General features: G+C 47.0%; 1 protein-coding gene across 1 annotated transcript in view; it reads left to right on the plus strand.

Annotated features, from left to right (window-relative positions):
* The window catches only part of MYO10 (myosin X), a 227,601-nt gene that overhangs the window by 111,094 nt on the left and 89,905 nt on the right, over positions 1-26,602 (plus strand). The window contains exons 4-9 of the mRNA XM_047093899.1: positions 5,789-5,976; positions 18,369-18,503; positions 20,610-20,734; positions 21,462-21,475; positions 21,592-21,676; positions 22,271-22,374. Of these exons, the coding sequence (XP_046949855.1) occupies positions 5,789-5,976; positions 18,369-18,503; positions 20,610-20,734; positions 21,462-21,475; positions 21,592-21,676; positions 22,271-22,374 (651 nt within the window). The remainder of the gene's footprint in view (positions 1-5,788; positions 5,977-18,368; positions 18,504-20,609; positions 20,735-21,461; positions 21,476-21,591; positions 21,677-22,270; positions 22,375-26,602) is intronic.

Genomic DNA, 26,602 nt, shown 5'->3' on the forward strand with positions numbered 1-26,602 from the left:
TGTCTGCCTCATTCGGTGCGGGCATCGTTTTCATAGGCTGAGAGACGGAAAAAGGCCAAAAATCCTTAAAAGAGTAAATTAGGTTCGCTTACCTGGGCTTGGGAACACAAAGGCACGTGCTATATAGGCTTCCAGAAGTATTCCATCAACGTGGAAAAAATCAGGCATTCTTGTGTAAAGGGATGAAAGTCTATTTTTTGTAATATTTATGTGGAACTTCTAATTTCTCAAGAATGTGTAATAAAGAACCACATTTTCTTTTTCTTTCTTTTTTTTAAATAAAGTTTACTTATTTATTTTGAGAAAGTGAGCAAGCAGTGGGCGAGGTGGGAGGAGAGAGAGAGAGAGAGAGAGAGACAGAGAATCCCAAGCAGGTTCCACGCTGCCAGCATGGAGCCCGATGCGAGGCTCGAACCCACGAACCGTGAGATCATGACCCGAGCTGAAACCAAGAGTTGGACACGTAACCAGCCGAGCCACCCAGGTGCCCCAGGACCAGTTTTCTCGATGGCAGTTCACTAGATTGAAAGACGAGGGACGTGTTTCCGCATCTTGCTGTGAAAATCAGACACGGAGATCAATATTGTTTCGGGAAAAGTGTGCTGCAGCCGTGTGGCAGTGATTGTGCTCGGTGGGGAGGATGTCATGATGCATTAGTGGGTCCGCCGTGCGTGACCACCGATGGAGTATTTGCCAGTTCTGCAGACCGCTTTTCTGTTGCACAAATGCTTGTTCAGAGTGCCTGGCTTCCCTTCCCCTCTAGAATCGCTGCGGGTTGGGGGATGGGGATGTCTTAGCTACCAACCACACTGTTCTGAAACACTTTACAGACTGCAATGCGAGTTACTTAAAAGCAGGCCTAAGACCATTTGGAATGTTCCAACTTGATCTGCTGCTAACAAGCTTCTAATGCCCTTGGATTCCCTGCCCCCGTACAAAAACCGTGTCATCCACACTTCCGGGATGAGTGATCTCTTAAGTGATACTGCATGACCATTGGGGTGGCCCAACCAGGAGGGGACAGCGGGCCTACGAGATTGTGACCAAGAGGATCACTTTCAAAGTAAAGCGTTTGTAAAAAAGGTTATGATACCCTGAATGAGTAAATCGATACTTTCTTCAAGAAAGGCTCGTGGAGGGACGCCTGGGCGGCTCAGTCAGTTGAGCCTCCGACTGTTGATTTCGGCTCAGTCACGATCTCACACACAGTTCGTGAGTTCGAGCCCCGCGTCAGGCTCTGTGCTGACCAAGGGATTCTCTCTCTCCCCTTTCTCTCTTCTCCCCCACCCTGCTCTCTCAAAGTAAATAAATGTAAAAAGAAAAGACTCACCTTAAAATTTTCTAACAATCGTTCAAACACAAGCAGGGTGTGCAAAATTTTCAAGACGTGGGCTGGGCATATCATTTTTCAATTTGTTTTTGTGTTATTTCTGTTTTTAGGTAGGCCCTACACCCACCATGGGGCTTGAACTCAGAATCCTGAGCTCAAGAGTAACAGTCAGGCGCCCCAGGGCGTATCATTCTTTTTTTTTTTTTTTTTTTTTTTAACGTTTATTGATTTTGAGACAGAGAGAGACAGGGCATGAACGGGGAAGGGGCAGAGAGAGGGAGACACAGAATCTGAAACAGGCTCCAGGCTCCGAGCTGTCAGCACAGAGCCCGACGCGGGGCTCGAAGTCACGGACCGCGAGATCACGACCTGAGCCGAAGTCGGCCACTTAACCGACTGAGCCACCCAGGCGCCCCCGGATCATTCTTTAAAAAGTGTCTTGTTAACGGGTTAATATCCTAATATTAATTTAATGTGCAGTTTGATACTGTGTGGCTTTTATATTTTACTTGTAATTGAGAAAGAGTATTGCAGCGTGTGCCTGCTGAGCTGTTTTAAGAGGGAAGCCGTTAGTGTCTTGATTTCTGCCAACGGAGGAAAAAAGTAAGAACATATCTCACAGAAAAATGAAGTTTTGAGATTTCCAGATGCAGAGTAGTCAGGGCACCTGGCTGGCTCAGTCGGAAGAGCATGTGACTCTTGATCTGGGGGTCATGAGTTTGAGCCCCACATTGGGTGTAGAAAGTACTTCAAAATAAACGAACTTTAAAAAATATGCTTAAAAATCATCATTCCGCTACCAAAAGGTAGAAACAGCTCTGACATTTTAGACAACGTAGTGGAAGGGGCTAAGACACCCAGAGCCTCGACACCGTCTGCCTGCCCGCTTTACCTCTGCAAACAGTTGACATGAAGGAAGGCACCAGTGCCTGTGGTCAGAGCATTGACGGAAGACATATGGCATCCTCCAGAGAACCGAGTCGTTCTCTGTTGTCCTTTAGAAGTAGGAGGCTTGGGCACCCGGGTGGCTCACTCAGTTGACCGTCTCTTGGTTTTGGATCCGGTCATGATCTCACGGTTTGTGAGTTCGAGCCCCAAGTCGGGCTCTGCACTGATAGTTCAGAGCCTGCTTGGGATTCTCTCTCTCTCTCTGTCTCTTTCTGTCTCTCTCTCTCTCTTTCCTCTCTCCCCCCACCCCGTGCTTGCATGCTCACACGCTGTCTCTCAAAATAAGCATAAAAAATATGTTTATGAGACTTTCCTTCCGCAGAGGAGAAAGCAGTCCCGTCTGTATGGCCAAGTCTTGCCCACAGTGCTCTGACAGGGGAAGATGGGCTTTCTAGAGAGTTGAGGTTTCCAAAGACCTGAACATTCACCCATTAACGTGCTATGTCTTCTCTGTTAATTGAGGTGAAATTGTCATAACTGAAAAGGAACCACTTTAGAGTATACGATTCGGTGGTATTTCGTACACCCACAGTTCTTGTACAGCCAGCCTCCCTGTCTAGTTCTAAAATATTTTCATCACCCTGAACGGAACCTTAGACCCACTAAGCAGTCACCCCCTACTTCTGGCCTCCTCCCCCTGCCCGTAGTAACTACCACCAATCGTCTGTCTTTATGGATTTACCTCTTCTGGATACGTGAACTTTCAGGTCTGACTTCTCCAACTTGGTGTAATGTTTTCCGTGTTCCCCATTGTTCTTCTGGATACGTGAACTTTCAGGTCTGACTTCTTTAACTTAGTGTGGTATTTGCGATGTTCTCCATTGTAACACGTGTCAGTACTTTATTCCTTTGTGTGGCTGAATAATAGTCCGTTGTATGGACGTACCTTCTCTCGTGTACCGGCCCCTCTGATCGTTGGCACTCGGGTGGTTTCCACTGTTAGGTAAGTGCGAAAAATGCTATTATTTGTCGGAGAGCCTGTTTTTAATTCTTTGGGGTCTATATCTAGGAGTTGGTCATACGGTAATAATTCTTTTATGTTTTTTAACCTTTTTTGGTTCAAAATGTTTCCGAAACATATTGGAAACCTCCTTACGTTGGGAAACAGTTCCGCGGAGCATATGATACCGTGCTGCGTGCTCGTGGCAGGCGCGCTGAAAGTGGATGATGGCTAAATGCTGCAGCGTCACGTGTGGTACAGACGCTCTCGGGAGGGTCGCACCTTCTGTCTAGTGTCGCTTGCTTTTCCTTTCCTTGCTGCACTGCCGTGCCCTGCCAAGGGATATAAGACGTTTCTGCAAATTGGTTTGCTTTCTACCGCGTACTGACTGCATAGGCGAACGTGCCGTTGTTTCCCCGTGCCTCAGTTTCCGCATCTGAAAAATGGGAGTAGTAATGCTGCGGAACTCTTTGGGCCCTGGTGAGTGTTACAGGGGCCCCGTGTGGTGGTCGGCTCCGGAGGTCCCAACAAAGTATCACTGAGGGGGCGGCTTCAACGGACACTGATCTTCTCACCGTTCTGGGGGCTGGAGGTCCTAGGTCAAGGTGTTGGCAGGGCTGGCTTCTCCCGAGGGCTCCTTCCTCGGCCTGCAGACAGCTGCCTTCTGTGTCCTCACATGGTCTTTGTCTGTGCACACACATCTGGTGTTTCTTTGAGCATGCAGCTTTCCTCCTGACAGGATGCCAGTCCCGTTGGATAGGACCTGCCCTAACAGCTTCGTTTCAGTTTCATCATCTCTTTAGAGGCCTTCGCTCCAAGCGCGGTCCCCTTCCGAGGTGTTAGGGGTCAAGGCTTCACCGCAGGAATTTTGGAGGCTCCCGTGCAGCCCCGAAGGCTCCACGAAGCACTTGGCACAGGGCCCGTGCTCCGTAAAAGGTAGTGGTGGTGACTGGGGTCTGCTTCTACCCCTCTGTCTGCTGCTTCAGCCGTGTCTGGGCCGGGAAGCCCGATAACCGCACTCCGTTAGCGTTTCTGGCGGGAGTACAGGCGGACGGTTTTGTGCACCTGAAGGAGGCAGCAGGCCTCACATTTTAAACTTTTTTTTTTTTTTTCTTTCCAACGTTTATTTATTTTTTTGGGGACAGAGAGAGACAGAGCATGAACGGGGGAGGGGCAGAGAGAGAGGGAGACACAGAATCGGAAACAGGCTCCAGGCTCTGAGCCATCAGCCCAGAGCCCGACGCGGGGCTCGAACTCACGGACCGTGAGATCGTGACCTGGCTGAAGTCGGACGCTTAACCGACTGCGCCACCCAGACGCCCCAGCAGGCCTCACATTTTAATGATCGTGGCCTCGGCTTTGCTGCTCTGAAGAGCTTGATTCATTTCTAGCTTGGGTTTTGTTCCAGAAGGGTTAAGATTGTCCGGCATCTAAGTCCAAGATCACTTATTCAGCACCAGTATTTTCAAAACGATCTTGGTTTTTAAAAGTTACCGTTAAGGGGTCCCTGGGTGGCTCGGGCAGTTAAGTGACCCACCCTTGATCTTGGCCCAGGACGTGGTCTCGCGGTTCGTGTGATCGAGCTCCGCGTCGGGCTCTGTGCTGACAGCACGGAGCCTGCTTGGGATTCTCTCTCTCCCTCTCTGCACCCCCAACTCATGCACGCATATGCTCGCTCGCTCTCTCTAAATAAACATTTTAAAAAGGTATGGTTAAATATGCATGACATACAATTTACCATTTTGACTTTTAAAAAAAGCCTTTTTAAAAAAAATTTTTTTTTAATGTTTATTTTTGAGAGAGAGACAGAGCGCAAACAGTGGAGGGGCAGAGAGAGAGGGAGACACAGAATCCGAAGCAGGCTCCAGGCTCCGAGCTATCAGCACAGAGCCCGACGCGGGGCTTGAACCCACGAACCGTGAGATCGTGACCTGAGCCAAAGTCGGACGCTTAACCAACTGAGCCACCCAGGCACCCCCATGTCGACTGTTTTCAAGTGAACAATTCAGTGCTTTAAATGCATTTGCAATGCTGTGTGACTATAACCTCTGTCTGTCTCTAGAATCTTCTTACTATCTCAAACAGAAACTCTGCGCCCATTCAACAGTAACTCTCCATTCCCCTCTCCCCCAGCCCCTCGGCGTCTCTCTAGTTCTTTAACCCCGCTGTTTCCTGATAGACACCCAATGGGAAAGAAGATGGGAGTGGACAGTCCTCTGTGCCTGGGACAGGGGAGCAGGGATTTGGGCCTCCGGTTTGCCTTTCACTGTGAGTCCTCTTTGAAATGGCTCCCTTTGTCTGTACAGGATGCCAAGGTTTTATCCCAGAGGCGTCTAGGAAACGCGTGCGGAGGGGAACCCCGTCTTTCCCCTTCACGGACCCTCAGGTGGCTTCCGGGAAAGCCCAGGACGGGGGGCTTTGGGGAGTTGTGGCCGCCCTCCCCTTCCGAGTGTGGACCAGCACGGAGCCGCATCCAGACTCTTCTGTCTCTGCCCAGCGCGCACCCCCCGGCCCCCCAGCGCCCCGTATAACCTGGCGTTCCTCTGTCTCCCCCTCCCGTGTGCTTGCAGACCTACATCGGCTCCATCATTGCCTCCGTGAACCCCTACAAGACCATCGCTGGCCTGTATGAGCGTGCCACCATGGAGCGCTACAGCAAATGCCACCTGGGGGAGCTGCCCCCCCACGTCTTCGCCGTCGCCAACGAGTGCTACCGCTGCCTGTGGAAGCGCCACGACAACCAGTGTGTCCTCATCAGGTAACCCGTCCCCCGTGAGGCCGGAGGCGGAGGGACGGAAAGGGGACCCCCCGGAGAGCTGGTGCCTCCGCCGGCCCCCAGAGCACGAAACCTGCTCAGAACGTTCACGAGAAACAGGTCTACTAGGTGCCTCAGTTTCTCCGGTGGAGTTTTCTCTTTTGAGTGGCTTGATCCCTACGGCCTTCAAAAGACCCAAGCTCACTTAGAAACAAAAAAGCAAGATGTACCAAAGTTGTTCACTCTGGGCCTCAGAAGAATTACTCCCTTCTTTTTCTTTTTCTTTTTTTTTTTTTTTTCACTACTTGCCTTAATCATTCTTTGGTTTATTCCATTGTGGCATGGTCCTTTTATACATTTAAGAAAACGCGTAATTCTTTCAAATTTAAGAAGTGACAGGTATGCTAGAGTGAGAATGTATATTTGAGCAAGAAATCTTTCTTTGTCTGATTTGATAAGGTTGCACAGCATTGCCCAAATTGAAGAACTTTAATGATTTTGCACTGGGTGTTCCTGAAGTGTACCTTTGAATTCGCGACAGAAAAGGCGCTTGCCGTGTGTGTGCTGAGGGAATGATGGAAGGACGTGTTTATTTCCCTTTTTCTGGCAACGGAATAGGGTCTGGACGTCTCTGTTTCAGCCAAGTTGTACTCATTTCTTAAACTACCAAAAGACCCACTGTCACAACCGATCACTAGGAACTGTCTCAAAAAGCAACAGAGTACATTTCCTTAAACATATTTCTTGAGGCGCCTGGGTGGCTCAGTCGGTTAAGCGTCCGACTTCAGCTCAGGTCATGGTCTCACGGTTCGTGAGTTCGAGCCCCGTGTCGGGCTCTGTGCCGACAGCTCGGAGCCTGGAGCCTGCTTCGGATTCTGTGTCCCTGTCTCTCTCTCTCTGCCCCCTCCCCTGCGTGTGTGCACGCTCGCTCTCTCTCTCTCTCTCTCTCTCTCAAAAATACACATTAAGACAGGTATTTCTTAATTTTTACTAACTAATTCAGATTGGCCTCATCACTTCAACTCTAGGGACATCCAATTGGATGTTTCTATTCCTTATTACACCCCGGGACGATATTCGCAGCAGATGTGCTGAGCCTCCCAGCCAGTGAGGTTTCCGTGCAGTTACCGAAGCCTGGATTCTTTCCTGCTTCCAGGGCTGCATTCACGGGGCACGGCCGTCACTGAGAACCTGTGGTGTGTGTACCACAGCGGCTGGTGTGAAAGATAGTGGCTTCTGTTTTTGGTGACTTTCTAGTCCCAACTTGTGGCTAAAGAAGTCTGTTATTTCAAGCGGGAAGGGCAAGGCCGTTTGGATTTGGAGGAGATGTTCAATGAGACCCTCCTTTCCCCCTCCGGATTTCTGATTCCACGGGAGTGAGACCGATGGGGAGCCATATGTTACCTTTAGACTTGCAGCCAGTGGGGCTGGCTGACACCGCAGCCCCAGATTAGACGGAACCCCCTGATCCGGATACAGGGCAGGTCGGCGGTGGCCACGATCACGATCACTGCGGGAAGCCAGTTCCCTGACCAGCCCTCCCCCCTCTCCCCCCGCCCCCGGCTCACCTGTCGGGGAAGCCGTCCTTGCTCCTGTAGGGAGGAAAGGGGGAGCGAAGGGGCACGGGGAAGGGAACCGGGGGGCCCCCAGCCGAGGACGTTTGGGAGACACAGTGTCCCACGCGGTGTGTGTTTGGGGATGAATGTGCTCACGGGGTTTGAAGGCTGGCTGTGAGGTGGACGCCGGGCAGGAACTTTTCAGGCATCAACTCACTGAAACCTTCCGACGGCCCTTTGGTGCGTGTGGCTGTTCTGTGGTATTTGCGGGCGCCACACGCAGAAAACTGCTTGAGGGATTGTATTCTTCTGACCGTTTTCACCCATTGGCTTTGTGCACAGGTCCTTGCTTTTTGTAACAGGTCAGAATTTATGCCACTAGAACAGCAGAACGTTGCCTTCCTCTTCCTCGTTCGACCTCACTCTCTGCCTCTTATGGGCGAGGGAAGCATCCGGGCAGATACACTCTCTTGGCTTTATCACTTTTATGGTGCTCACGTCCTGGGCGGTGCAAGTAACTTGGGTAGAGGGGCTACCCATTTAGTTAGGGGAGCAAATATGAATCGTTATGACTTGCGGCTAATCGAAATGACGCTATTCGGGGTGCCTGGGTGGCTCAGTCGGTCAAGCGGCTGACTTCAGCTCAGGTCACGATCTCGCGGTCCGTGGGTTTGAGCCCCGCGTCGGGCTCTGTGCTGACAGCTCAGAGCCTGAAGCCTGTTTCAGATTCTGTGTCTCCCTCTCTCTGATCCTCCCCTGTTCATGCTCTGTCTCTCCCTGTCTCAAGAATAAATAAAATGTTAAAGAAAAATTTTTTTAAAAAAAGGAATGACACTATTCAATGTATTTTTTTTTAAAAAGGGAGGGGGGCTTTCAAGGGTCCCATTGCCAGTAAAGGAACTTGCCCTGTGACTGCAAGCACATTGTTTGAAGCCTCTTCCAGATGACTTCAGCAAGGCTCAGAACTTAGACTTTAAGATCACCATTTCAGCCTGCAGAAAATAATTTAATAAGATGAACAGAAAGAAAGAAAACATCTATTTTAAGAAGATTGAATGGTTTTCCACACTCAGGTACCTAACTATTTGCCACTGATAATGGCCTGTGTTACCCACTTGTGTTGGAAAAAAATGAGAGGATCCCTTGTCTGTCACTTACTTGCTCGACAGAGTAGCTTAGGAAGAAAGTGAAAAATCAAATGAGATCATTGTGCATGTGTGCGTGTGTGCATGCGTGTGTGTGTGTGTGTGTGTGTAATAAAACGGAAAGCAGTTGGCATTTTCACGCCCAAGACTGTGGTATTTAAAATAAGGGGGGAGGTAGAGGGTGAGTGGATCCCAGCTAGAAAGCTCTCATTGTGAAATACTGATGTGAACGGAGTAACTGTATTTATCTAAATTAACTCAGGAAATGGAGTCTTTAAGAATAGAGTTCTCATTAAAATGTGTCTTATTTAATCTCTCCAGTTTTTTTTTTTTTTAATGGGGATGGGGGCTGTGGGAATTTACAGAAAATTGAGTATAAAAATACAAATTGCAGGTTACTGTATGTAGCCCTGTGTAGATTTCCTCAGGCGTGACCTGCCCCCTGGTGGATACAATGTGTTTTACTACTTTGAAAACCTTTTCTCATGCGATCCCTTAAAATCAGAAAGTAGGCCTGTTTGGAATTAGGACTTCAGACATCAATTATTCCCTCATTTCACGAGCCTGGGTCCCTTGGCCAAGGTCCCCATCTCTTTGGTGGCAAGCTGAGTCTCCAGGCTTCTAGCCCAAGCCTCTCGTGTTGGTTTTACTTAGAAGGTTGTTACCTCTCCTAAGCTCTAATTTTTGCCTTTTTGTGCACATTTAAGCAAATGCTTATGCTATTATAGTTTTTAAAATATCAATCTATGTTTGAAACTTGAGAATTTTTCTGTTTTTTTCATCTAGCTGGCAAGATCAGCATTTGATTTTGTTTGATCCGGTACATTCTACGTTGACCTCAGTTTCTCACACCTTGATTGGACAGGCAGGGTTTAGTTTATCAGGGCCTATCAGGATACATGACCTTTTCAGGTGTGTCGTGTAAGTCAGGCCTGTGCCTGATTCATCCATGAAACTCACTGTCCAAGTGTCTGGTAAGAGGGCCAGCATTCAACCGGGGTGTCCAGAGTGGCTGGATTTAGGACCTTTGCTTCCTTTGCATGTTTGGTGTTCCAAAACTGGAGCGATTTCTTTTCCATTCTGGAATGATAATTAAGTGTTCCATCTTTTTCTGTTTCTAGTGATGTACTTAGAAATGATGGGGTTGGAACAGTGAACAAAACTTGTGTCCTGGATTAGAAGGGCACCAACCTGGGGCGCCTGGGTGGCTCAGTCGGTTAAGTGTCTGACTTCCGCTCAGGTCATGATCTCATGGTCCCTGAGTTCAAGTCCTGCATCGGGCTCTGTGCTGATGGCTCAGAGCCTGGAGTCAGCTTCGGATTCTGTGTCTCCCTCTCTCTCTTTGGCCCCTTCCCCTGCGCATGCTTGTGCGCGCTCTCTCTCTCTCTCTCGCTCTCGCTCTCTCTCTCTCTCAAAAAATAACATTAAAATATTTTTGTAAAAGGCACCAACCTGAATTAGGCATGAGGCATGCATGCCTCGTGCTCATGTAATATGGCAGGTTGCTGTGCTAGAATTTGGGGATTAAGAAAAAATGAAATAAAATCCAATCGTTGCCTTCAGGAACTTCTCCTCTGATGGGAAGAAACTGATAGAGCTAAGTAATTTCAATATAGGCTACCAAAAGCTATACTAGAAATGTGTCCATGGTCGCTCAGAGAGGAGGTGGTAGGTCCTCAGGAAGGAACTCGGTCAGTACTTCATGGAGAAAAGGGTGTATGGTTATGAGTCAGAGAAATGTGTGGGAATATGGCCGGTATGAAGGAGAGGAAGGGCACAGAAGCGCTTGTAAAAGCATCGATGTTTGGACCAACAAGGGTAGTTACGAAGTGGAAAGTAGCCCATGAGGCTGTGGGGTTTGCTAAGGGACACGAAGGGCTGGGGTTGGAAAGGCAAGGAAAGGGAATTGAAAGACACGTGTGTGCGTCATCCCCAGACAAGCCCAAGAGGCTTTCCGTGGGGACACTGAGGCTCTGTGCTGTTAAGTGACTTTCCAGAGGCCTCAGCTGTGAGCAGTAGACCCACGATTGAGCTCCAGTCTCCCCGTGTCATTTTAGAACGGACTCCTCCTTGCTGGTGCAGGACACGTGTTCAGGGCTTTGTCCTGCTTGCGGAGACCCGTGCGCTGAATCCCATGTAGGTGGACACTTGCCTGAGACCTCTGGCAAAAGCAAGGATCTCGAGAGCATCGTGTGAATTAAGAATTTGATTCACACAGGACTGAGAATGTTTGCCAGGTGTCCACAAAGTGTTCTACAAGGAGCCAGGAGTATATACTTCAAGCGTCGTGAGTCGGTCTTGTTACAACTACTCGACTCTGCCCTTTGAGGACCAGAACACTCACGAGCTGGTCTGTGTTCCAATAAAACTTTATTTATAAAAACAGGCAGCAGAGCGGATCTGGGGCCATAGTTTGTGGGCACCAGGGCAGGTATCTGGGAGACTAGCCTGTGTGGGTGGGTAAAGGGCCTTGTTCACATCAAGGGGCCCTTTCCTTCATGTGGGTTCAGAATCCCTCCTCTCTGCTTTCTTGTGGGCTTTGCTCTCTGTCTTTGGGCCTCCCTGCCCCTGATTCTCTGATTTCTCCTTTTCTACTGGATCCTTGGCATTTCTAGTACGTTCCATCCTTTAAAAAAATATATTCACCTTTGGTTCCGTATCGCCCTTAGGCCACACACCTCCCCCACTCCTTCCATGGTGCGCCATCATTGTGGGTCGCTTCCTTGTTCCCTGGGGCTCCCCAGTCATCCTCCACCAGCTCCTCTTCCGCCAACCTTTCCGTCTCCGGGTGTGCAGGACTCCCTGGCCTCAGACCCCTCCCCCCTCCCCCGCAAGTTTCTCCTCTGAGTTCCAAATGTATGTCCAAGTGCCTCTGAGGTCCCATCACAGAGATGGCTCATGGGCATCTCAGAGCACGTCCTACATTCATCCGAAGCTTCTCCCAGACATGTGTCCCTCCTCTCCTGTTCTCATGCTCAGCAGGTGGACTCCATGCCACCGGGTCACAAGCCTGAGGTCAAGAAGTCCTTCTTGGAACTAGAAGTTCTTCTCCTCCACATGCCCCCTCCCGCCCCCCCATTAAGGTAAAATCGTGCACAGTAAAGCACCCTGATCTCACGGAGACTGCTTCCTGGGTTTTGCCAGCTGTGCAGGCCTGTGTGGCAACACTAGGATCATCCCCCTGGCAAGCTCCCCGGGCTCTCAGGAGTCCTTCCCTGCATGTCGCTGTCCCTTACCACCCTCCTGACCAGGGCTGTCCGTGTCGTTCCACCCCCACCCCCCACCATCTTTCCCGGGGCCGCTCACTTCTCGTCTCCGCCGCCCCCTCTCTTAACTGCCCTTCTGTCCTCACGTCTGTCTCCCTGCGTCCTCTCTGGCCTCCCTCCATGCATTCACCACACTCCATACTCTGCACAGAGCGATTCTTTAAAACCATGAACTTGGTCATGATCGCCTCCTGCTCAAAAAACTGTCTTGTGACTTTGATTCTGCCTATGAAAACTTCTCAAAGCTTTTACTATGGCCTGTGAGGCCCCCATATCAGTTTTTGGGGTTATTTTTCTTTTCTTTCTTTCTTTCTTTTTTTTTTTTTTTGTTGTTTTCATAGTTTTTTGTTTCGCTTTCAGCAGGCTAAGCTCATGTTGGTTCTGGGAGAACACGTGTTCTCTGAAGCCCATGTTTGTGTCAGCAGTCATGTTGGCACCAAGGGTTAGGACCGTAATTGCCATGGGCTGGTGAGAAAAATGTAAGACTGGATGTGTAAGCGATGTGTTTGCTTTTCGTGGAGGTAGAATAACATTGTAATCGCTGTACGAGTCACTGTTGTACGGCAGCTAGAAGAAAGGAACAAGGTGGAAGAAACGAGTCACCACGCCGCCCGTGGTGGAAGAAAGACACCAGGCTCCGCACCCAGGTAGTGAGACCGTCACACTACAAAGCAGTGACGCTAACCAGTAGGTTAGAATTGGTCCTGTTCATTTGGATTTTTTTTTTTTTGGCGTTCTACTTTTGCTTATATTCTTTTTTTTTTTTTGATTTAACTTTGTTTTTTATTTCTTAAGATGTACATCCAAATTAGTTAGTATATAGTGAAGCAATGATTTCAGTAGATTCCTTATGCCCCTTACCCGTTTAGCCCATCCCCCCTCCCACCACCCCTCCAGCAACCCTCAGTTCGTTCTCCATATTTATGAGTCTCTTCTGTTTTGTCCCCCTCCCTGTTTTTATATTATTTTTGTTTCCCTTCCCTTACGTCCGTCTGTTTTGTCTCTTAAAGTCCTCATAGGAATGAAGTCCTATGATTTTTGTCTTTCTCTGACTAATTTCACTTAGCATAATACCCTCCAGTTCCACCCACGTAGTTGCAAATGGCAAGATTTCATTCTTTTTGATTGCCGAGTAATACTCCGTTGTATATATATATACCACATCTTCTTTATCCATTCATCCACCAATGGACATTTGGGCTCTTTCCATACTTTGGCTATTGTTGATAATGCGGCTATAAACATTGGGGCACGTGTGCCCCTTCGAAACAGCACACCTGTATCCCTTGGATAAATGCCTAGTAGTGCAACTACTGGGTCGTAGGGTAGTTCTATTTTTAGTTTTTTGAGGAACCTCCATCCTGTTTTCCAGAGCGGCTGCACCAGCTTGCATTCCCACCAACAACGCAAAAGAGATCCTCTTTCTCCACATCCTCGCCAACATCTGTTGTTGCCTGAGCTGTTAATGTGAGCCATTCTGACAGGTGTGAGGTGGTATCTCATTGTGGTTTTGATTTGTATTTCCCTGATGATGAGTGATGTGGAGCATTTTTTCATGTGTCGGTTGGCCGTCTGGATGTCTTCTTTGGAGAAGTATTACTTTCGCTTGTATTCTTAAGTTTGGCTTTCTAGTTCTGTGATTACGGTTCGCAAGGATGGAAAGGGATACCTCGTTCTGGGTATCACTGTGCTGTAATATACGTGTTCTGTCGTATTCTCCACATTACCTAGCAGTAACTCAGTTCTGAGACGGTCTACCTGGAGATGATGTCTCATCCCACAGGTTAAGGGCTCAGTCCCCCAAGACTGCCGTCTCTGTGTTCCCCACCCCCCACTTCAGGTACCAGTCACAATTCCGAGTTGTCACCTTGCTGCTGATTCGCCGGGCTATAGATTGGAGGTTCCAACGGATCCACTCCTTTGTTTGATTGATTTGCTAGAGCGGCTCACAGAACTCAGGAAACCAGTTTCCTTACTGGATTGCCGGTTTATTATAAAAGGATATGACTCAGAAAGAGCTGGAAGAGATGGGTAGGATGAGATCTGGGGAAAAGGCCATCGGCTTCCCTCCAAGGGTTCACCAATCCGGAAGCTGCCGGAACAGCATCTCCCACCCCCATTTTCGTGGATTTCTATGCCAGCTTCATCACCTAGGCATGAATGATTAAATCACTGACTATGGGAATTGAATTCAATCTCTTGCCCCTCTCCCCTCCCCGAAGGCCAGTGGTGGGGGGAGGAATTGAAAGTCCCAACCTTCTAATTCTGTTATTGGCTCTCCTGGCAACCAGCCCCGCCCAGTCTTTGGTTACCTGGGTGCTTTCCAAAAGTCACCTCATTAACATAACAAATGACATCTTTATTGCTGTCATCATTTAGGAAATTCCAAGTGTATTAGGAGCTCTGTCAGAAAGGAGGATGAGGACCCAATATATATTATAATAAATAATCACACTATCACATGTATTTAGCATGTATATTATATGCTGCATAGATAATAATGATGGTTAACTTGAAAATGTCTGGATTGGGGATGATTGGTGATCTTCCTCACCACCCTACTCCCTTATTTAATGTTTGTTTGTTTCTTTAGAGAAAGAGTGAATAAGGAGGGGGGCGGGGGAGAGAATCCCAAGCAGGCTCCCTGCCGTCAGCCCAGAGCTTGACAGAAGGCTCGAACTCACAAACCTGTGAGATCACGACTTGAGCTGAAATCAAGAGTCGGACACTTACCCAGCGGAGCCACCCGGGCGCCCCTCTATTAAAAGAACTACTTGATGGGACAGCAGTGACCTCTCAGTGGGGCCCTACTGTCCTCCCTTCAGTCCCCTGGACTTTGGCCCTGCTGGCTGCTTTTGCTTCCTCCAGGGCACTGAGCAGGGTCCTCCCGTGGGTCTCCCCGCTCTCCCTTCAATTTTCACCCACTTGTCTCCTGTGCATGTTTTCATTTTTTGGTCTCCCTATCCGTGTGCTGCCCGACCCTCCTGCTCCCCCCAAAAAGGTCTTTACTGAGCCCTTACCGTCCACCTAAATCTGAACTTTCCTGTCCTCTGGGACACTTGTGACTCCTTGCTTGGTGTCTTCGTGCCGCTAGATCACAGACAGACGGTGCCATTTCGCGCATCCGTGCTTTGTGAGCCCTGAGTGCAGCCTGACACGTAGCAGGTGCGCAGATGTTCAAGGAGGGAAGGAGTTACCTGCAGAGATGCTCTTCCTCCATTGCTACGATTGCGTTGGTTTGACCCTCAGTAAACTTTTCACGTCACAGGCAGGGGCGGGAGGAGGAGGAGGGAGAAGTGGAGGAGGCGGGGGAGTGTTCCTTAAAGGTGTATGACCTGCAGAGAGTCCTGTCACCTTGTGATCAGGTTACCTTTACCCTCTGCCTTGTTCAGGTAACACTTCCGTGGCTCCGTATATGGTAGCCCCCACCTGTCCCCTCCTGCTCCGGTCCTCTCTGAATTTTGTGAAACTGCTTTCAAGAGTAGCAGTTCCCAAACCTGGCCTCATGGTAGAATCCTCTGGAAATTTTTATTTTTTTTTTAATTTTAATTTTTTTTTAAACTTTATTTATTTTGAGAGAGACAGTGCAAGTGGGAGAGGGGGAGGGAGAGAGGGAGACAGAGAATCCCAAGGAGGCTCCATGCCGCCTGCGCAGAGCCCGATACGGGGCTCAAACCCACGAGACCGGGAGATCATGACCTGAGCTGAAACCAAGAGTCGGACGCGTCACCGACTGAGCCACCCAGGCGCCCCTGGAAATTTTTAAAAAATACCGGCAGTTGAGTTCTACGCCTTACGGTTCAGGTTAGAGGTGTATTAGGTGATTCTGATGTGCAGCCAAGTTTGAGAACTGTGGTCACAGAGCACCGTTCAAGTCGGGGTTTTATTTTGTTTCAAGCTTTAATTCTGTGCCAAAAAAGATGTACTTAAAGAAGGTGCTGGAAAAAAGTATGCTAGAGTGAGAAAAAATGTGACCGCTGATTGCTATAGATCGATATCCATGACTGGTTCACGGCAGTGATAGTCTTGGGTTTTCTTCTCTTTGACCAAGTCTCGCTCTTGAATTTGAACCGTATCTGCTCTGTGATCGAATCTTTAACATGTTATATTTGTCAGGGTAAGCTAATGGCTGTAACAAACAGCGCCCCCCGCCCCCCAAATCTCAGGAACATTACACAGGAATGCTTTACTTCTTGCTCATTTTGCAGCCCCACAAGGGAAGGTAAGAGACTTGACTTTATTCTGCGTGTCATTTTGTTTAGAGATGTGTCAACCCTGAGGGCACCCAGGTGGTGGGCAAAGAATGGAGGACAAAGAAATGCATTTGGGGAACACGTGACATCATTTCTGTCTCATACATTTTAACTAGAGAACTTGGTTTTTTAAGTTCTGTGTGTGTGTGTGTGTGTGTGTGTGTGTGTGTGTGTGTGTGTGTAATAGAGTCAACAACTAGATAGATGTATATATATATTTTTTCAAATGCCAAGAATTACTTAAATCTCTTCTTGCGGTTTTACTCTCTTAGTTTATGTCATTCATTCAGTGCTTGACTGCTGAATGCCCTCTGTGTGCCAGACCCTGGTCTAGACAGGTGCCAGTGACGTGAAGATGTGCGTACTAGCAAGATTCTGGTTGTTGGTAACAGAAAACCCAGCCGAAGTTGTCCCAACTCAGATAACACCGGGCAGGGCAGTTTCGGGTCTGGGGATTCAGCCACGCCTGCCGGGCCTTCTCTGATTTTCTTGGCTTTTGCTTTATCGTCCCAAGATAGGTGTGGATTCCCAGGTACTGTCTGCAGCAGGGGGGAGGTCTCTGCCTGGTGTCTCTTGTGTGTACACAAAGCCCCCCACGAGCCCTTTGCACACTCGACATGAAGTCTCTCCGGCTGGAGTCCTCGCACCAGCCCGTGATCTACCCTGTCACTTGCAGAGGGAACTGTGTTACTGAGAGTTGCCTAGACCAGTGTAGATTCCCCGTGGGTCTGTGGGACCCAGCCGGACGTGGCTGTTGTCATCTCTGAGTCACTCCCTTTCCTTTATTACGTGTGGTTAATCATTTCCCATTTCAGCAAAATTCCTCTTGCGTAACTTCCCAGATCGTGGCACTCAACGAGGGCAGCTTTTTCAGGACCACGTGGAGCTCATCCGTGTACCTCGCCCACTTAGCAGTTACGAAGGTGCTGCTTTGATATATTGTTGGTGTTGCTCTTCTGTTGCTTAGACCTTTAGTTGACTTTTCTTATAAGTTCCCTGCCTTTGGCTGTTTCTGTTCTCCCCAAAGTACCGGACATGGTGCCTTACACAAAATTGAGTTTCTCCTTTTAAATCCCTGGTCTCCATGCCTGCTTGTCCATATCCGGCGGGGCTGAGCTTGTCCGGGACGTGACCACCAGCAACAGCTGATCTCCCGAGAGCCCTTGCGCTCCTTCTGGAGCATTACCTCCAGAGCCGTGTTCCTTCCAGGCCACCGTGATGAGCTTAGTCTTCGCCGTCTGTCTCCCGTCTCCGGCGGTTGGCTCTGAGCCATCAAACCAGATCCTGGGGGCTCTCTCTCTCTCTCTCTCTGCCGCCTCTGGTCTCAGTGCAGCTGACCCAACCAGAATCCTGCCCCTCCGTGGGTCTTCCCGAGCTCATCTGGCCCTGGTGCCCAGCTCTTTCCCTTTCCTCTCCGTGGGACTCACGTTTGCCGGTCCGTTAAGGTGCAACTTGAACCTTGTTTACTTCTCTCACCGGCCTCCCCTCCCCGTGTGCTGCTGCGTTCCCTGGCCCTTAATTGTCACGAAAGCGTGATCTCTGCAGGATGTTGGACCCAGACCTGGCGTCACATCCTGGCTCGGACGCTTAGCCGCTGCCTCCCTCGTAGGACTGTTGCGAAAGCGATGATAAAATGATTCACTGTGGGTCGAGTACCTGTGGGGTACCCTTGTCCCCTTCAATCATACTTACGAATAATTGCATTTTTGTGCATATTTATTTGCCTGCTTTCAGTTCCCCAGAATGACGTTGTTGGTGTGCCTGTTCATGTGACGAGCACTTAATACCAAGTGTCTGTCACCAGCACCAGAGGCGCTGTGGAGATGGCTGGGGACGCTCGAGTGACCAAAGCAGAGATCCTTGCTCATTTCAGGGCCTCTCTGGAAGGATAGGCGCCTTCCAGCCTCTTACCTTAACTTAGTGGGGGTGGTTCCGTTTACCTCCGACGCCACAGAGGCCTTTGCAAGTGCCAGAAACGGTGTGGCCAGAGCTTTCACTGCCCTTGAGCTTGCCTCGTGGGACCGACATTTCGACCTCTGTTTTCCCGCCTTCCAACAGGTGTTCTGTGGACAAACTGGAGGGACGTGGGTCACGCTGAGTTTCGTTTCTTTTTTTGGTTGTTTGTTTGTTTCTCCTTGTAATTAGAAGCCCAAGCTTGTGCACTTTGTTTTGCAGCGGCGAAAGTGGGGCAGGGAAAACCGAAAGCACCAAATTGATCCTCAAGTTTTTATCGGTCATCAGTCAACAGTCTTTGGAACTATCCTTAAAAGAGAAGACATCCTGTGTCGAACAAGCTATCCTCGAAAGCAGGTATGTCGTGATCATGTTCCTTCTTTCAGATAAATAGGATTTACTGTCCTCCCTGTTGGCAAATTCAAGGATGAGTTAGAATCAGTGGGTCTGTTTTCTCTTTTTCTTCTCTTTTACAATTCCTCGAGAAGTCCCAGCATGCACATAGCAGTTTCCAATAACCTGACCTGTCTCCCCCGCTGCCCCCCGTCCCCACCCCTGGGCTAGGTTGGAGGTGGTGACTGAGTGATTCGGAGGAACGTTCTGTAGCCTCCTCTTACAGCGAGCCCTCGACTCGCTTTTGTGGAGGCCTTGTGCCGGGCAGAAATTTCAGCCTCTGGCCACTGTGTAACAGAGGTCTTAGCACAGCGATGAGGGAGCCTCTGCTCAACATCCAGCCCTGTGGAGGCACCATGTTGACAAGATGGCATTTTTAAGAAATTTGTTTAATGTTTATTTATTGTTGAGAGACAGAGCATGATCATGGGAGGGGAAACGAGAGGGAGAGACACAGAATCCGAAGCAGGCTCCAGGCTCCGAGCTGTCAGCACAGGGTCCGACGTGGGGCTCGAACTCGCAAACCGCGAGATCATGACCTGAGCCGAAGTCGGACACTCAACCGACTGAGCCACCCAGGCGCCCCAAGATGGCATTTTTGTAGCCTCCCACGTGGCAGAAGGTCACTGAGACCTTTGATGGCAGCGAGCCTTTGAAAGAGGGCTGTGTGGGGAGGTATCCTCTGAATTTTTATTTTATTTTTTTTATGTTTATTATTGAGAGAGGGAGAGAGAGAAAGAGCGTGAGCGGGGGAGGGACAGAGTGAGAGGGACACACAGAATCCAAAGCAGGCTCCAGGCTCTGAGCTGTTAGCACAGAGCCCCAGGCGGGGCTCAGACCCACAGACTACAAGATCACGACCTGAGCTGAAGTTGGACGCTTAACCTACTGAGCCCCCCAGGCGCCCCTGCATTTTTATTTTAAATGTGCACTTGCCAAACATCTGATTTGTGCCTTATAAGATTTTAGAACCAATAAGGACTTCACAGATTCTATTACTTAGATTTTAGTCCCGGGGTCAGCACACGACAGCCAGATGCCCATAACCTGTGGCCTGTTTTTGTTTTAGCATCCATACCCTTTTTTCCGGTGTCGTAAAATATACATAACGTTTATAACTTTAAACATTTTTTTTCAGCGTGCAGCTTAGTGGTGTTAAGTGCATTCATGTTGTGCAACCATCACCACCATCCATCTTCAGAACATTTTCATCTTCCTGCAGCCTGTTTTGTAAATAAAGTTTTATTGGAACACAGACACGCTCATTTGTTTCTCTATTGCTGATAACTGCTTTCAAGCTGCAGTGGCAGAACTGAGTGCGTGCAACAGAGACCACAGGCCCCTAAAAGATCTATTACCTGGTTCTTGACAGAAAGTTTTCCACCTCCTGACTGGTCTGACCCCATTTGACAGGTGGAGAAGACGCAAAGAAGTTACTGATAAATGAGTTGCTCCAGGACAGACAACAGATGGGTGAAATGCCCGGGACTGGGACTTTTTCAGTTGCCGAAATTTAAGTGGGGGTCTTCTCCTGTGCGATCCCTGGCTTATGTACATAAGCCCAAGTTAATTTGTGCGAGATCGGACCATAGTGACTCCCTGAGCTCCAGTATCCTGCGCCTGCACGAGCTGTAAGATCTCTCGTTCAAAATGATGAGGCTCATAAACCCGTTTCAGCAGGGGCTTTGGAAAGCTGGCTCTTCTGTAAATAAACCTAGTCACTGTGGGTCCCGTTGCTTTCAGATTTGCCCCGCAGTTGAATATTTAGACAATTGGTGAGGAATGCTCTTGCGGTTTTTAGATCTACCCTAATTAACACTTGCTGCGGTCCTCGAGTCTTCTTTTTAAATTTTTTTTACGGAGTGTAATGACGTACCATGTCCCGTTAGTTGCGTGTATCATAGTGATTAGGTTTTCTGCGCGTGATGAGATGATCCCCGCGGTACGTGTCCTCACCGGCTGTCACCGTGCGCGGGTATTGCGATATTACCGACATAGAGCCGGTGTGCCGAAATTGACATCTCGTGACTTGTTTATTTGATAACGAAGCTGTCCTCACTTCTATCACAGCCCCATCATGGAAGCTTTCGGCAACGCGAAGACCGTGTACAACAACAACTCCAGTCGCTTTGGGAAGTTTGTTCAGCTGAACATCTGCCAGAAGGGGAATATTCAGGGCGGGAGAATCGTAGATTGTATCCTGTTTCTTGTGGTTCTTGTTTTGCGTATTTGACTCTGTAAAAGGACGAACTGTTCTTGGTTACCACGAGGGCAGTTAAAGAATGTGACACATTCCAGGTTTTGCTGTAATATTACTCTGTCGGACCTATTAATTATTCTAGGAGAACCATCTTTCTTTCGGAAACTTCGATACTGTCTGTAATCAGGAAAATTGGAATCCTCATCAAGCGTCAGGTTTTTTTGTTTGGAATGAATTCTGTCAAACAGTGTGGCACCTCCGAGGAGGTCATGTGTCCTGTTTGAATTGGATTTAGGTGAAATAGCCTATGCTTCGTTGGCTTGTCTCTTGGCACCGGAAGTCTCTGTGTCAAAGAGCAGGGATTTGTTTTTATTTTATTTTATTTTTTTAATGTTTGTTTATTTTTGAGAGACAGAGAGAGGGAGAGGGAGAGACAGAGTGCAAGTGGGGGAGGGACAGAGAGAGAGGGAGACCCAGAATCTGAAGCAGGCTCCAGGCTCTAAGCTGTCAGCACAGACAGAGCCCAACTCGGGGCTCGAACTGACAAACCTCGAGACCATAACCTGAGCTGAAGTCGGCCGCTTGACCGGCTGAGCCACCTAGGTGCCCAAAGAGCAGGGATTTGTCATTATTTGGGTCACAAAGGCTAGAAAATTGAAGGGTAATTGAGCATGTGATCTCCTTGTTTTGTTCCTTGACTTGCCATTGCTTTTCCCATGAAGATTTATTAGAAAAAGTAAGTAGACGTTTAATTCACATTTTCTTCTGTAGTAATGATCTTTGGAAATTACTGGTTTGTGCTCACTAAACAGAGGAAACCTCTCTGAGTCGAAATCTGATTTCTCTCCACAGAACCGAGTAGTAAGGCAAAACCCCGGGGAAAGGAATTATCACATATTCTATGCACTGCTGGCAGGGCTAGAACATGAACAGAGAGGTGAGTGGTGGGAGACCGGCGGGGAAACACAGACTAGCAACTTATCTTCCCTTGAAAAACCATCGGTAAATGCAAAAACTCTCTTTGGGCTTTGTTGGTGTTCCATCGATTGAAACAAAACGTAGGAGAGACAGGCCAAAAGATGCTGAGTCCATTTTAGAGCCAAATAATGTAGGGGGGAAATCATCAAAAGGGAAGTCGTAAATGTCTTGTTTGTTTTTGGAATCTTGAGACTTTTCCGACTTGTACAATATTGATGAGAAACTATATAACGCCTCGTAACTGGTTTACTCTTAAACCACACCCAAATAAAGCTAATTTCTAAACATTTGGTTTTTAAGAGAGAACAGCCAAGACAGGGTCCTCATCATTTATTTTTTAAATAACATTTTCTATCATGCCATCTAATTTAATGAAATTATTTTTATTTTCTCTAGATGATGATTCAGAACTCTGTATTTTAATAGGGGGCTGTTAGCATGGAATTATTTATGTATTTTATCTTTTGAAGTTACAAAGTGAAAACTGTCTTGGACTCTGTCTTATCCTGGCCAGTCAAGTACTGATACTCCATTTTTCGTTGTCTTTTTGCAGAAGAATTTTATTTATCTGTGCCAGAAAACTACCACTACTTGAGTCAGTCTGGATGTGTAGAAGACAAGACAATCAGTGACCAGGAATCCTTTAGGGAAGTGATTGTAAGTTACGTTGTTCTTTTGCCTTCTTAACAGCCACAACCCCCTAGAAAAATAAGTGACACGTTTCATTTTCTGTTTCAAACAATATTTTGTTAATGAAGTAATTACATTTGCACTGCTGTGCGAGAACAGGTGCTTGCTTCTTGTTCCCACTTATGATAAAGACTGTTCCAGACTGGAAGAGAATCCTCTTTCTTGAGAACTTGGATGAATATCTGTGACATTCAGGACAGATGGGAGGTTGACTTGGAACAGTCCACTAAAAATAAAAAAATCATAGGCTTGACATTGGATCATGCCAAGCTTTCTTTTTTGAGCTTACAAATATATATATAATATATCATATTAAATATGTATATATTATATGTGTGTGTGTATTTTTGTAATAACCATTTCCATGGCTAAAAACAAATCTGTCAACCATTAGGCCAAGTAACTGTTAGGATCTTGTTTGTTTCTCTGCAAGAATAGTCACCTTACAACTCTGAGGTGTGGATAAGTGAGCGTCTTGTAGTTTTCTGATATCACAAGGACTTGTTATACGGTGACAACATTCAGGAAGCCTGGTTGTGGAGCTTTATTAACAGCCCCACCTGATTGAGAGTGGCCGGTCGGTTTTGCTAATGTGGTTCTTCCAGAAATGCCAGAGTCACTGCTGTAGTAGCTGGAGACAGCGGATCGAGGGTGGATTCACCATTGTCAGTGCAGCTGACGTGGGGCACTTACCGTAGGGACTTCCGCAGGCCATCTCTCTCATTGCTCTGAACCCTGAGGGTAGGAATCCCGGCTGTCTGCACCCTGCGACCCGGGGAGGTTGGTGACCAGCCTAACCACACACGGTACCTAATAGAGCTGGTGTGGAAAGTTTAACTCCAAAGACTCTAAACCACAAGGCAGGTTGGTGGTACCTGCTTTTGTCTGTCAGGTTCTTATCTTTACAGCTGTCAACGCTTCTCTCTTCACTGTCCCCATTTACTCTTCTAGATTCATCATAAAAATGCCTTGCGGAATGAAACCAGGGTATTTTTTTTAAGTGAATGTATATCGTAACATCATTTTTTCACGTCTTAAGTTGAAAATGAAATTAAAAACAGGATTGGCTCTACTATCAGGATCATCTTCCCTCTGTGGGTCTTTTATCTGTCATTTATAATGCGGGGGGCGGGGGGCTTGGACTTCTTTTGCCCAGTCTCCTCTCTTGAACCTGTTTACAAAAAAAGCCCCCTGCTGAGAATGCCTTTTTGCTGCGTAGGCTGGACAGCAGGGGATTTGGCCCTGTGAATTGGATTTTCCAAAATGTGTTTTAAGTATTTTAAATTTTCTTTCCTAGTTTCATCTGGCCCCTGGATTTGTCACTACTCAGACTTCATCCCGTTTCAGTTTATTATTGTCTTTACTGTGTGTTCGAATAAATATAAAAACTCATTCTTATTTTTGGTGAGGAAAGACTTCTCTTGGGATTTTTTTTTTTTTCCTGTTTTCTTCTTCTTTCTTGAAGCTGGAGAACCATGCTTTGTGATAAAAGGACGTTGTGGCAGAAGACAGATAATCATCCAAGAATGGCAGGTCTTGTACTGATTAGCTCGCTGGCCACTAGGGTGCACTGGGCATCAGTCCTCCCCTTGTTCTGGAAGTGCCCCTGAGAAGTTACTCCCATGGCTTTCCTCTGCTTTCCTCTGGGGGCTTTCTGATTGAGAATCGTTTGTTCTTTTTGTTAACTACTGGTAAACTTCTGAGGCTTGCCCTGCCTTCCGTGATTGCTGGCTCCTATTCTTTATTTGAAAGAGTAGGTTTTGGCCTTTAAAATCTGATCTTACGATGGAAAGATCATCTAGAAAGGAAGAAAAATTTGTGCGTGAAATTGACAGAGAGGTACACAACAAGCTTACAAGTGTTCCATTTACGTATTTACAAGTATTCAATTTTATATATTTACGTTGTGATTGCTTTTTAGTGTCAACCTACCAGAAATGTAAATGAAAACTTAGCTGCTAGTAAGTAAAATCAGGAACATATAATTTTTACTATTATTTAACCTTCTGGAAGTTCTAAGCAATGCAGTCAGAAAAGAAAAACAATGTGCACCTTTTCAGAAAGGAGGAAAAATTCTCTTTTCTATAGCTAAACCTGCAAGAATCACAAATTGGGGAATGGCTTAAATAATTTGTTATATTGGTAAAATAAGATCCATTACAGCAAGCAAAACACGTTCAAGTATATTCAATTACATGGAAAATTTATTTTAAACCTGAGAAAGATAAGCCGCAACACTAGATAATCCTTTTATTTAAAAAACATTTTATGTATAATTTGATATGTGATAATTCATATAGTAATTACGTGTGCAGAAAGAAGGCTGAGACAAAAATATACAAAAGATGTTCTCTCGTGAGGCAGAATTCTACAGTTTTATTTTATCATTCTGTGTTATATATTTACAGTAAATAGGCTGCCTTTTATGATTACCTGGTTATGATTATATTCCTAGAATCGTCATTTCTGTAATATGGGAATATAATCGTAAGTATCCTATCAATGCCAGCCAGCCCACTATTCTGCCTTAGGCAGCACTCTGTAACCAGGAGTGACACAGGAATGGTTAAAAACTCCCCCAGGCATGCATGCTCTCTCTCTCTCTCTCTCTCTCAAACAAATTTTTTTTAAATAAAAAAATAAATTGGTATCTTCATATTTCAATTTCATGAAGCTTTTTTCCCAGAGGTTTTTGGACCAAAGGAAGGAAAGGAACCACATTCCATTAAGCCTGAAGGACATTTGTTTGCATGATATGTTGAAATGTTCATGGAGAGAAGTTGTTTCTGTGAATTCTGTATGAAAATGTCATTTCTGGTGTTCATTCTTAGCTACTAAAAAAAAAAATGATCCATCAACTTTAATGTCCGTATACTCTGGCAATAGGACCTTTTAAGAATTTTCTTTATTTTACTGAGAATTTGCTTTATGTATTTTTAGAGTTTATCATTGCCACCACTTGGCATGAATATAAATGAGTGCCTGTAAAGTATCATGGGAGCTATAGGGGACCTGTTTGTTTTTTTCCCCCCCTGGGGCAGACTCTGTGTTTCATAACCATTTGTTTATGCAGCCTTTCAAGTTGCCGTAGAAATTGCTTAGATGCAAGCTATTTCAAGTCAATGAGAGCAACTAATTTATTGTATTGCCTGCATTTGGCCCACCAGAATGGGGGCGGATGAAATGTGTGAGAAATAACAGGAGTCTTTGGGTGATAATCTTTTCAGATTCTCTTATGCCACAAATGTTGAATATTTTTAGAGCGCTTGGCTGCGGACCAGGACTGGACCCAGCCTTACTGGCTATATCCATGGGTTTTTAGTTGTTTTCAGCCCATGTATGTGTATACATAAATTCATTCCACACGAGTCCAATTTTATTAAGGCGGACTTTATACCTCAATTTTGCCAAACGCGAAAACTTCAGTCTCTTTCGGTGGTAGAGAACTTGGGAGCATAAGCAAATTTATATTATAAAATAACATAATATTGCCTCATAGAGCGTTACATGATAAGTTATGATTTTTTTAAGATTTCATTTTTAAGTCATCTCTGCATCCGACGTGGGGCTTGAACTCACAACCCCAAGATCAAGAGTCACATGCTCTACTGACTGAGCCAGTCAGGCTCCCCGTGATCAATTATTATCAGATTGCTTATCTGGAACTTACCGTGGCCACAACAGCCTCCACTTCCACCATTCCAGTGGCACCATTTGTTCAAGATTCATCTGTGGCCCCTTTGCCTTCCGGAATGGCGTCTCCGCACCTCACAGCCAACTGCCTGAGACCCGGAGCGGATATACCTTTTGGCGTCTGAAATTTGCCCCTCTTTTCTATTCATTTCCAGGGTGATGAGCCTGGCTTCCTTTGTCTCTTCGTGGTTGGGACCAGATCGCATATTTGTCGTCCCCCCCCACCCCCAACCCCCAGTTTCCCAAACACCTGGTTTTCTATGTGCCTAATAAGGACGTTACTGAAAATATTCTGTGTAATTTTTTGCCAGTTTCGTAACTAAATTGCTGTTTGGTGCTTCTGAACTCTCCTGAGAATTTCCCAGCATGGTTTTTTGAGGCTTGAGCCCTACTGCTGAGAAAATAAGATCATTATAATAAGCTTTAAAGCGGCTACTCTTGGGGCGCCTGGGTGGCTCAATCGATGGAGCGTCTGACCGAATTGGCTCAGGTCACGGTGTTG

Source organism: Lynx rufus, unplaced genomic scaffold (genome assembly GCF_022079265.1).
Source record: "Lynx rufus isolate CCGP_SWC_20201006 ecotype Redwood Valley unplaced genomic scaffold, mLynRuf1.p SCAF_1, whole genome shotgun sequence".
Lineage (NCBI taxonomy): Eukaryota > Metazoa > Chordata > Mammalia > Carnivora > Felidae > Lynx > Lynx rufus.